Raw genomic sequence first — 13,221 nt, forward strand, 5'->3', positions numbered from 1 at the left:
GCAATGGGACTCCTTAAATCTTTCTCAGATTTTTACCAATCTCACAAGGTATGACTCCAAACACCCAGAAAATGCTACTCTTCTTGATGTTATCCGCACAAATAATATGGATGAGCGATGGCCATGCGGCATAGGCAAAATGCAGTAGATGGTATAGAGTACAGTATATACATATGAGATGAGTAATGTAGGGTATGTAAATATTATATAAAGTGGCATTGTTAAAAGTGACCAGTGATACATTTATTACATCCAATTATTAAAGTGGCTAGAGATTTGAGTCTGTATGTTGGCAGCAGCCACTCAATGTTAGTGATGGCTGTTTAACAGTCTGATGGCCTTGAGATAGAAGCTGTTTTAAGTCTCTCGGTCCCAGCTTTGATGCACCTGTACTGACCTCGCCTTCTGGACGATAGCTTGGTGAACAGGCAGTGGCTCGGGGGGTTGTTGTCCTTGATGATCTTTTTGGCCTTCCTGTGACATAGGGGGATGTAGGTGTCCTGGAGGGCAGATAGTTTGTCCCCGGTGATGCATTGTGCAGACCGCCCTACCTTCTGGAGAGCCTTATTGTTGTGGGCGGAGCAGTTGCTGTACCAGGCTGTGATACAGCTCGACAGGATGCTCTCGATTGTGCACCTGTAAAAGTTTGTGAGTGTTTTCGGTGACAAGCCAAATTTCCTCAGCCTCCTGAGGTTGAAGAGGCACTGTTGCGCCATCTTCACCACGCCGTCTGTGTGGGTGGACCATTTCAGTTTGTCCATGTGTACGCAGAGGAACTTAAAACCTTCCACCTTCTACACTACTTTGTTTTGTTGCCGTTGAGTGTGAGGTTATATTCCCGACACCACACTCCGAGGGCCCTCACCTCCTCCCTGTAGGCCGTCTCGTCGTTGTTGGTAATCAAGCCTACCACTGTAGTGTCGTCTGCAAACTTGATGATTGAGTTGGAGGCGTGCATGGGCAAGCAGTCATGGGTGAACAGGGAGTACAGGAGAGGGCTGAGAACGCACCCTTGTGGGGCCCCAGTGTTGAGGATCAGTGGGGTGGAGATGTTGTTTCCTACCCTCACCACTTGGGGGTGGCCCGTCAGAAAGTCCAGGACCCAGTTGCACAGGACGGGGTCGAGACCCAGGGTCTCAAGCTTAATGATGAATTTGGAGAGTACTATGGTGTTAAATGCTGAGCTGTAGTCAATGAACAGCATTCTTACATAGGTGTTCCTCTTGTCCAGATGGGTTAGGGCAGTGTGCAGTGTGATTGCGATTGCGTCGTCTGTGGACCTATTGGGGTAAGCAAATTGGAGTGAGTCTAGGGTATCCGGTAGGGTGGAGGTGATATGATCCTTGACTAGTCTCTCAAAGCACGTCATGATGACAGAAGTGAGTGCTATGGGGCGATAGTTGTTTAGGTCAGTTATCTTAGCTTTCTTGGAAACAGGAACAGTGGTGGCTTTTGAAGCATGTGGGCACAGCAGACTGGGATAGGGATTGATTGAATATGTCCGTAAACACACCAGCCAGCTGGTCTGCGCATGCTCTGAGGACGCGGCTAGGGATGCCGTCTGGGCTGGCAGCCTTGCGAGGGTTAACACGTTTAAATGTTTTACTCACGTTGGCCACGGTGAAGGAGAGCCCACAGGTTTTGGTAGCGGGCCGTGTCAGTGGCACTTTATTGTCCTCAAAGCGAGCAAAGAAGTTGTTTAATTTGTCTGGGAGCAAGTCGTCGGTGTCCGCGACGGGGCTGGTTTTCTTTTTGTAATCCGTGATTGACTGTAGACCCTGCCACATACGTCTCGTGTTTGAGCCGTTGAATTGCGACTCTACTTTGTCTCTATACTGATGCTTAGCTTGTTTGCTTGCCTTGCGGAGGGGATAGCTACGCTGCTTGTATTCGGTCATGTTTCCGGTCACCACGCCATGATTAAAAGCAGTGGTTCGCACTTTCAGTTTTAAGTGAATATTGCCATCAATCCACGGATTCTGGTTAGGGAAGGTTTTAATAGTCACTGTGGGTACAACATCACTGATGCACTTGCTAATAAGCTCGCTCACTGAGTCAGCATATGCATCAATGTTGTTGTCTGAGGCTATTCAGAACATATCCCAGTCCACGTGATCAAAAGCAATCTTGAAGCGTGGAATCCGATTGGTCGGACCAGCGTTGTGCAGACCTGAGCACGGGCGTTTCCTGTTTTAGTTTCTGTCTATAGGCAGGGAGCAACAAAATGGAGTCGTGGTCAGATTTAAAAATAAATAAATGTAACCTTTAATTAACTAGGCAAGTCAGTTAAGAACAAATTCTTATTTACAATGATGGCCTAGGAACAGTGGGTTAACTGCCTTGTTCAGGGGCAGAACGACAGATGTTTATCTTGTCAGGTTGGGGATTCGATCTAGCAACCTTTCGGTTACAGGCCCAACGCTCTAACCACTGGGCTACCTGCCGCCCCATTTGCTGAAAGGAGAGTGGGGGAGGGCTTTGTATGAGTCGCGGAAGTTAGAGTAGCAATTATCCAGAATGCTGCCAACTCGAGTCACGTATACACCTCCGCCCTTCTTCTTACCAGAGAGATGTTTGTTTCTGTTGGCGCGATGCGTGAAGAAACTGGGTGGCTGTACAGACTCTGATAACATATCCCGAGTGAGCCGTGGTTCCATGAAACAGAGAATGTTACATTCTCTGATGTCTCTCTAGAAGGCAACCCTTGCTCGAATTTCGTCGACCTTGTTGTCAAGAGACTGGACATTGGCGAGTAGTATACTCGGGAGCGGTGAGCGATATGCATGTCTATGGAGCCTGACCAGGAGGCCGCTCCGTCTGCCCCTTCTGTGGTGCCGTTGTTTTGGGTCGGTTACTGGGATTAAATCCATTGTCCTAGGTCCAAAAAGAAGATCCGCTTTGGGAAAGTCCTATTCCTGGTCGTAATGTTGGTAAATATACGTTGCTCTTATATCCAATAGTTCTTCCTGGCTGTATGTAATAAGACTTAAGATTTCCTGGGGTAACAATGTAAGAAATAATACATAAAAAACAAAATACTGCATAGTTTCCGAAGAACATGAAGCGAGGCGACCGTCTCTGTCGGCGCCATCTTGGCTGTGCTTCCCTTTGTAGTCTGTAATGGTTTGCAAGCCCTGCCATATCCGACGGGTGTCAGAGCCGATGTAGTATGATTCAATCTTAGTCCTGTATTGACGCTTGCCTGTTTGATGGTTCATCGGAGAGCATAGCGGGATTTCTTATGAATTTCCGGGTTAGAGTCCCACTCCTTGAAAGCGGCAGCTCTAGCCTTTAGCTCAGTGTCGGATGTTGCCTGTAATCCATGGCTTCTGGTTGGGGTATGTATGTATGGTCACTGTGGGGACGACATCATCAATGCACTTTTTTATTTATTTAAATTCTATTTTTATTTTACCTTTATTTAACCAGGTAGGCTAGTTGAGAACAAGTTCTCATTTACAACTGTGACCTGGCCAAGATGAAGCAAAGCAGTGAGACACAAACAACAATACAGAGTTACACATGGAATAAACACGCGTACAGTTAATAACACAATAGAAAAAAATAAAGTCTATATACTGTGTGTGCAAATGGCATGAGGAGGTCATTTAGGCAATAAATAGGCCATAGTCGCGAAGTAAAAAAAATTTTGCTGGAGAAATGCATCATTGGAGAAATGCTGGAGAAAAAATTAACACTGGAGAAATGCAGATGATGATGTGCAAGTAGAAATACTGGTGTGCAAAAGAGCAGAAAAGTAAATAAAAACAATATGGGGATGAGGTAGGTAGATTGGCTATGTACAGCTGCAGCGATCGGTTAGCTGCTAAGATAGCTGATGTTTAAAGTTAGTGAGGGAAATATAAGGCTTCAGCGATTTTTGCAATTCGTTCCAGTCATTGGCAGCAGAGAACTAGTAGGAAAGGCGGCCAAAGGAGGTGTTGGCTTTGGGGATGACCCGTGAGATATACCAAAATTAAGTTAAGCTTTGACTATGTACAGACTCAGTGAGCATAGCTTTGCTATTGAGAAAGGTCGTCATAGGCAGACCTGGCTCTCAGGGGAATGAAGTCTATGGGCCCACTGCCCACAAAATGAGGTGGAAACCGAGCTGCACTTCCTAACTTCCTGATAAATTTATGACCATATTAGAGACACATATTTCCCTCAGATTACACAGACCCACAAAGAATTTCAAAACAAATCCAATCTTGATAAACTCCCATATCTATTAGGTGAAATTCCACACTGTGCCACCACAGCAGCAAGATTTGTAACCTGAAGCCACAAGAAAAAGGCAACCAGTGGAGCACAACCATCATTGTAAATGCAGCCTATATTTATCTGTTTATTTATTTTCCCTCTCATACTTCAGCTATTTGCACATTGTTACAACACTGTACATAGCCAATAATATAACTTTTGAAATGTCTATATTATTTTAAGACTTTTGTAAGTGTAATGTTTACTGTTAATTTCTGATTGTTTACTTCCCTTGTTATTTTCCCTTTTGTTTATTCTCTATTACACTTGCTTTTGGCAATGTAAACACACGTTCCCCATGCTAATAAAGCCCTTTGAATTGAAGCAGTTCTGCAACATCTTTAATTGAGCCTCTCATTTTCCTTAATTTCTCTTTTATAAATAGCCCCTAAATAGCAGCTAAATATGGTAGGCTACAGTATATAGCTATAGATAGTAGGCTACCCTGCATAATAAAAAAATCCCTGGCATTAATAGACTGGTTTTACGCACAACAACTTTCTATCCAAGCTGGGAGAGCGCACCAGACCTTGCAGGAGTCTGTAGAAACTGCTTTACGCCAGTGGCCTCCACTACATCCTCAAACACATAGACAACCCAAAGGCATATGCAAGGCAAGGATATTGTTTGTGGACTTTAGCTGTGCGTTCAATACCATCATCCCAGAAATGCTACAAGACAAACTCTCCAAGCTGAGTGTGTCCAGCTCCATCTGTCAGTGGATCACTGACTTCTGACCAATGGGAGCAAAACACGTGAAGCTGGATGCATGCTCTCTTCTCTACTCGACTCACTTCATACCAATGACTTCAACACCAACAACGCATCTGTCAAACTATTTTGCAGATGAGTTGAGTCCATGTACCGTGGGGAGGTTGACCACCTGGTGGCCTTTTTCATTCGTATTTGACTTCAGAAAACGCCCCCCACCAATCTCCCCCTTGAGATAGAAGGCTAAGCTGTTAGCATGGCTGAATCATTCAAATTCCTGGGGACCATCATCTCCCACAACCTCAAAGTGAGAGGACAACATCACAGCGGTCACCAAGAAGGCACACTAGCGGATTTATTACTTGCGGCCCACTCCAAGGGCAAATTGCAACGCATTGTCCAGTCTGCAGAGAGGATCATTGGCTGCCACCTGCCCTCCACCGAGGCCCTGCACAACTCCAGGGCAAGGAAGTGTGCAGGAAAGATCATTGCCTCCCACCCTGGTCACAGCCTTTTCCAAGAACTCTCCTCTGACACGGGATTCAGGTCAATCATGACCAAAAAAACACCTGCTAACTGAATAGTTTCTTTCCCTGTGCTGTGTCCCTGACCAACCAGCCATCTGGCCAATAGAGCCTAAAGAACTCTGCACTCTATGCTGCAAACATCATCAAGCCTTCTCTGACCTGTAAACAAAATAACTGCACTATACTGCAGTTGTGCACTCTGTTCATCTCATTGCATCTGTCTGTATTTAGATATATTTATACTGATATTGTACATTTGTACATTCACTGTATATCCACGGTATATATGTACTGTATATCCACTACTCATTATTTTCTAGCTCTATGTTCACTCTACCTATTTGTATATAATGAACTTCTGTCTCTAAATCTTGTATATCACTAGCAGCACCACATCACCAAGTAAAACTCTGAGTATATGTAAATGTACTTGGTGAATAAAATTGATTCAGACTACAAAATGTATTTGTGTTTTGAGTCCAGATGAGGGTGACATCATGCATGTCAACCAGAGCCATATAAACTAAGTATACCAAACATTAGGAACATCTTCCTAATATTGAGTTACATTTTACATTTACGTCATTTAGCAGATGCTCTTATCAAGTGCATACATTTTCATACTGGCCCCGGGTGGAAATCGAACCCACAATGTTGGCGTTGCAAGTGCCATGCTCTACCAACTCAGCCACACAGGACCTGCACCTGTACTGGTCCCCCGTGGTAATCGAACCCACAACCCTGGCGTTGCACGCAAAATGAGCAGATTTGCATGAAATTAGTTATAAAATTGCTAAACTTCTCTCCGCCCCATTGTGAAATGAGTAGAATTGCATGAAATTAACTTTAAAACTGTAAATGTTCTCTCAGCTGTCAAGAGGGGGACCACAAAAATATTTTGCGCATGATGTGGGGCGGCCCACAATCAAATCTCGCTTAGGGTCCGCAAAGGATAGGACTGGCCCTGCCCATAAGTCTTCAATTGGGTTGAGATCTGGTGAATGAGATGCCATGGCATATGGTTTAAATCATTTTCATGCTCATCAACACATTCAGTGACCACTCTTTCTCTGTGGATGGGTTCATTGTCATCCTATGGAGGTATAGCAGTGGTAGCCAAAATAATGGCCTGTCCAGTATTTTTATACATTAAAAAAAAATATATATACCTGTGTGGAAGCATTTGCTTTCAATACACTTTATATCTATAATTGACTCAAGTGCTTCCATTATTTTGGCAGTTGCCTGTTTACGGCTCTGGCGTCAACATCCCGAGGAAGATTCTCGCGAGAGAAAATGTTGCGCTATCTACGTAGTTACGTACAATTTTTCTTTCTTTTCCGTACATCTTGCACGACGACAACACACTGACAAGTAAGAGGTTTGCAAACTTCGGAGAATTTTCACCAGGGCAGTGGAATCTAGAATCACTATATTTTCACCAAAAAGCAGAGAAACCTTGGAAACGACAGTTTTGCTTATATCTACGATATTCGTTGGTCTGCACACGGATTTTTCAACGATGAGCTTCCTATTGTAAGTAACGTTTGCTAGCTAGTTAACGCGTTAGCTTTGTTGGGTTGTGCTCGTTGCTAGTTCGCTAATTAGCCAGCTATGCTGTTAGCTATATTTGCATAATTTACGATTCAGACTAAGACTAGCTAGAAATGCTGTAACCACAGATTATCATAATATTTGTTGAAACTATTGATCATTTTAGTTAACGGTAGCTAGCTTGTGACTGACTAGCCACTGACGTAACGTTCCTAGCTGGGTTGAGAACATTAGCTAAATAACAACAATATTGTTATCTAGCTAGCTATGTGTGTCACATATCAGGGGAACTAATATATATATATTTTTTACCATGTAGGTAACTAGTACACAAGTCAGTGGCAAGCAATTATAGATAGCCTGGGTGCCTTCCTGTTTTGTTACAGTCAGCTAATCAGAGGAAAGTGTTAAACAGGAAGGTTCACACAGTATGATTTCATATCTTGAGTAGTGAGCACATAGCTACCATCTATTCATCACAGTAGCCACAACTTAGAATATCACTGTTGATATTACTATATCTCCCCCTCATCCCTTCATCCAGTGGCAGTCGTTCCTCTAAAACCTTCAAGCCGAAGAAGAACATCCCAGAGGGCTCCCACCAGTATGAGTTGTTGAAGCATGCGGAGGCAACACTGGGGAGTGGGAACCTGAGACAGGCTGTGATGCTGCCAGAGGGGGAAGATCTCAATGAGTGGATTGCTGTTAATAGTGAGTGAAAGGGGTGATTGAGGGAGGAGAGCACGGGAGATTGAAATGACACAGACTTCATGGCCTATAGGCTGTAGCACAGTGTCTATATACGTGGCCTGAGATGAGATTTGAGTCTGACTGTTCAGTCTGTGGTAATTGCCTCTTTCATATCAAGTACTTTGTCATTGGGCATTTAGTTGCCTGTTCAGTTGTACTTTTACATGAAATAATATGGGCCTTTGGTCTTCTCTCTGTTTAAGCTGTGGACTTCTTTAATCAGATCAACATGCTCTACGGCACCATTACTGAGTTCTGCACTGAGACCAGCTGCTCTGTGATGTCTGCTGGCCCCAGGTAATACAGGCAGACAGACAATTCAAATGGAAAAGGAAGCTGCACGCTCATCTATCTTTGCTGTGGATTTATTTGACCAATGTTTCAGCTAAAGAACCTTTATCAGGGTAACATACAGACATTTGATGCATGTGCCATCTATTTCAATTCTAGTATTCTCTGAAATTGCCTGAAGAGGGATGAAAATGTTACACTTTAATATGTTTATTTATCCATAAGCTACTGCTATGGTCAGCCCAGCGCAGACTATCCCCACATAGACATGTTTTATTTTGGTCCCTAGTTTTAAACTTTGGTTCAGTGTGTTGGTTTCACTTCATGTTTTTACAATGTAAGTGCAGTACAAAATAAATTGTTTCTGGAGGAGGCCCGTATTCACAAAGCATCTCAGAGGAGTGCTGATCTAATCATGCAAACTTATTCGTTATGATATAAAAGGAGATATTGATCCTAGATCAGCTGTCCTTCTCTGATGTGCTTTCTGAATACTGATTCCTCTGTCAACTGAATCCACTTAAGTACTGTTGTTAGTTTAGTGTTGTCTAGTTTTGGCACTTCCTCAGTTCCTTCCCCTGCTCTATTTTTGGTCTCTAATCGGGAGGCCTGTCTGCCATAGATGGAGCCCCATCTGTGCAAAAGACTACCATTTTGATCCCGTATGAAATATGTTTTTCATCAATATAGCCACGCAGAACACTGAACATCCCCTATGTCGTTTCATGCTTGGGAATTGTGAGCCAGAACAACATATCCTCGTGAATACAGTCACCCGACATATATAGGGAACAAAAATCAATGAATGGCCGTCTCGGCCCTCACAGCTAACGTCAATTTAGAGAGCAAAAGCTGGGGAGTTTTTGAGTCGTTCAGTCAGAGCATAAATTCTCTAACAGTCTTATCTGACAAAGGTATTGATGTGAGTTTCTGTGCCTGTCTTGCCACACATCGTTTTCACCATATCAATTGTGGCCTGTAACATCAAAGTCTCTGCAATAGTGTGTGGTTTCATAGCATAGCGTGCCTAGCCACTTGCTGCCTTTTCCCATGATCAAACGGTGCACTCTGGTTGAATTTTGTCTTTTAGATTTGAATTATTTTCACTTAGGTTTTTAAGATTAACCACATTACAATGATTTTGAGATACAGATACATTTTGTGCTCCCAATCGGCCCGTAGCATTGTCACCGGCTTGTTCTATCCAAACGGTGCTGTCCCTTCCTCTCTCCCGTTTCACCGTTTTCATTTGGTGGTGGCATGGGCACCTACTCAATGAGTACCATTCTGGCTTTTTTGCGCTTAGGTTTTGGTGGTGTAGGTTCAGGTTGAGGCTCAGAAGAATAATCATCAGAGATGTCATGATTAATTTCTTCCCTGCCATCTGAGTCATTTTCACTCAGATTTAGTAGCCTTAGTAGCCTTAGTCTTGGGATTCTTGCCATTGTAAATTCCTCACGCTCTCACTGTGTACTCCAAGTAGACCAGAGTAGACTGAGAAGACTTCTTGGATTTGGTGGGCTGATATAAGGTACATACCATTTTGAGATTAGAAATGATAAAGGATCAACACAATAGAATGGCCCACCCTGTTCTTAATTCACAATTAGGGATTACATAACTATGCATGTTCACTTCCCCTTGTTCATCAACTCACCCATCATACTTAACTTTAATCTGTTATGTGTGAAATTAGTTTTGGTATAGTTAAGGTTTAGTTTTGAATAAATTATTGGGGTGATTATCAACTGGGCACAATACTACAACTGTCTTAATAAGGAGGGAAGCAGCAGGCCCTACTGTCAGGAAAAGAAGGGCAACAGGGAGGAAACCATTGCAAAAAATTACATGCCCTCCTCAATCTGGTTATTACTCCGGGTTCTGTTTTTGATATTAAGATTCTAACAACGACCGTGTGTTATATAGACTTATTTTGTCTTTATAAAGGGGGGGTTTACTTAATAAATGGCAGAGTAATATTTTTGTTTAATTCATGAGCAGTCCAAATGACTGCTTTAGCAGGTCTAGTATTAAGCCATGTGTGACATTGTCCAACAATCAGTGATGTTGAATTGTGCCAAAAACAGAGGGAGTCAGAATTGCATGTTATTAAAATTCCATCTCACCTCCCTCAAGGTATGAATACCACTGGGCTGATGGCACCAACATCAAAAAGCCCATCAAGTGCTCTGCTCCCAAGTACATAGACTACCTGATGACCTGGGTGCAGGATCAGCTGGATGATGAGACACTCTTCCCCTCCAAGATAGGTTAGTTGAAAATTCGCATTTGTGCGGATTAATTTTAAACCTTCACAACCTTAGCCTAGACCTTTTGGCTTTGAGACAATGATATAACTCCCCTGCTCTGTCTCCCCAGGAGTGCCCTTTCCTAAGAACTTCATGTCTGTGGCCAAGACCATTTTGAAGCGCCTGTTCAGAGTCTATGCCCACATCTACCACCAGCATTTTGACTCTGTGATGCAGCTGCAGGAGGAGGCCCACCTCAATACCTCCTTCAAACACTTCATCTTCTTTGTCCAGGTGACCCTGCTAATACATTCAAAATATCAAATATTCTCTTTTATTGGTGTTTAGAAATGATTGTCATGATTCTATCACAGGGGTTTTTCATGCTTCCATGGATGTAGTAAATAGTATTATATTCCCATTGATGCATTGTGCAATTATTATTCAGTTAACAGGTGTAATTGTTACTATCCTGTGTAAATATAGCAGGAACCTTGATTTTATGTCCCATCACGGTCACATATGGTTTTTACCTTGGTTGTGTGTCTGTTTAGGAGTTCAACCTCATTGATCGTCGTGAACTGGCCCCCCTGCAGGACCTCATTGAGAAGCTGGGCTCCAAGGACAGATAAACTCTCTCTCTTTTTCCTCCCCTCTCTCTCTCGCTCTCTCTGTGCCTACCACCTCTCTGGGTTTCAATAATTGTCCACTCTTTCACTTTGTGCCTTTTTCTTTCTCCCTCCATTCATTACCTGTATGTTTTTGTTCTGTTCCAGTTTCTTGCTCTCTAGTTGTCTGTCCGCTTTGTTTTGGGGCTTGTATTGTTAGTGAGCTCTATCTAGTCTTTAAGGTAAGATACCAGAGTGTAGTATGTAAAAGGTGTATTTTGTAATTTTGGTAAACAAGTTATATAATTGGGACCTACTGACCTGTACTGTGGACCAAGATGTTTAAAGAGTTGAAATGGACTCCAGCATTTCTTTCCTATAAGATTTGGGTCAGTTTAAAGTATATCTATATTCTAAAACAGTTTTACATGCTTTTTAAAAAACATTTTAACTCATGTTTTCAGTTGAAGTTTTGGTCAATAATGTACTTCGATACAGTTTTTTGGATCTGTGTCTGACACGGTTTTAGATTTGTAGATTTTGTTTCTCTTAGGGTGAAAGAAGTTGCAAAAGCCAGGGAATATTGATCAATAAATATTTGCTGTGACACTTGATATACTTGTGAAATAGATAATCCTCCATAGTTCATAAACAATCAGTGATCATATTTGTATGCTTTACTTGACTACTTAGACATTATAATATATGGTATTTTAAGAGAAAGCAATCAAAGTATCAGAGGATACATTTGAAAATGTATATGAAATGTCAAAAATGAAATGTAGTATAATGTGAATATTTAGATTTGACACATTCTGTCATTTCACTCAAACAGCACACATGTGCCTCTGATGTTTTAACTGTGTCAAATTCCTTGGATATCTTTGTCCTACATGCTGGTACTTAATTTTAATATCAGTATCAAGTCAAACATTGTTTTATTGTTTATTAAACACAATTTTACTTTAGTCATGTATGCAAAATGCAATAATAGCAATAGTGCTTGCACCGATACATGACAAGGGTCAATGTACAGGATATACTTTTTTTTGGTTGATATTTTCTATTATTTGTCTTATCTGAGTGTGACATGTTAATTCACCTAAGTCATATATGTTCAATCTTGGCACACAGGGCTAAAGCAGCAGGGCTGCTTGTTGTGCCACCTTGACACAAATGCAATTTTGATCACCAAAATGGAATCTTAGGCAATGTAAATACATGTTACACTGCTTATCTCTCTTTTGGCCCCCAGTTTGGAAAATACATCCTTGTAGAAATATGGTCTACTAGTCAACATTAAGCAGTTGTGAGATTGGCTTGTCTTTTCAAAACCCCAGCATGTTTGTGATATTCATCATCTTTCCTAATATGTGCTCATATGTTTGATCTGTCTGGATAAAGTGACCTAATATACCGCCGGTATGTGTACTTAACGATTTTATTGCATTCAACATTGTAATTTTGAATGTGGAGTTAGTCCCCATAGGTAACGAGCTGTTGGGAATAATAAGACCATACACACTCCATATGTTTCTGGAATGTATCAGGTGTAGTTTTCTTAATTTTTTGGGGAAAAGATGCCTACTTTTGGTTTTTATTTTGATCTCATATGATTTATTTTACAGATTTACTTCATTTTCCCTATCTTTTTCTCCCATATATTCAATGCCATAGAGTTTAAAAAAAAATGTATTGCTGTAAAATGAAATGTAACTTTGAGTAAAGAATTCAAAAAGGGTTAGACTTTTTATATATATTTAGATGGTTATAGACCTTTTGGAGGTAGCCTAATTTGTGGGAAATGAATGTTACAACTGTGAGTCCAATACTCTGCTGTAAATAAGATAATTTACAGTACATTATGTGAACAAAACTGTGCCTTAGAAAAGAGAAAATAATGTGTCTGAAATTACAGTATTGATGGCACAATAGTTTGATAATCATTAAAAGGAATTTGTGGAGATTGCATGTGTCTGTTTTGAAAGTATTTTAAATGTGTATGAGAGCCTCACAACAATTAATTGGTTGCTCAAAGGATCAAAAAGAGTAGGGAAACTAAATTACACTTTTCTTGATAATAACTTTGCTTGACGTAAGATCGCATCTACTATTCGGAAGTTACCCCATTGAAGTTTACATTTATAAGGGTTATTAAGGAAGGTTAGATAGGTAGGGGTTAAGGATTTAGGATATGGACGTGCCAATGATCAACAGAAAATTCCACTCGGGTGATCTCATTGGTCAACTGTCTTTCGATGACTAGCG

At 41.6% G+C, this 13,221-nt stretch overlaps 1 protein-coding gene across 1 annotated transcript; it reads left to right on the plus strand.

Moving 5' to 3' along the window:
- The first annotated feature begins 6,828 nt into the window (after positions 1-6,828).
- LOC112233543 (MOB kinase activator 1A) lies at positions 6,829-12,922 on the plus strand. Its single transcript, XM_024401260.1, has 6 exons — positions 6,829-7,037; positions 7,600-7,766; positions 8,009-8,102; positions 10,233-10,366; positions 10,476-10,639; positions 10,900-12,922. Exons 1-6 carry the CDS (start codon positions 7,024-7,026, stop codon positions 10,975-10,977), a joined length of 651 nt encoding a protein of 216 aa, XP_024257028.1. The 5' UTR covers positions 6,829-7,023; the 3' UTR covers positions 10,978-12,922.
- The last annotated feature ends 299 nt before the right edge of the window (positions 12,923-13,221 follow it).

This window comes from Oncorhynchus tshawytscha, linkage group LG04 (assembly GCF_018296145.1).
Source record: "Oncorhynchus tshawytscha isolate Ot180627B linkage group LG04, Otsh_v2.0, whole genome shotgun sequence".
Taxonomy (NCBI): domain Eukaryota; kingdom Metazoa; phylum Chordata; class Actinopteri; order Salmoniformes; family Salmonidae; genus Oncorhynchus; species Oncorhynchus tshawytscha.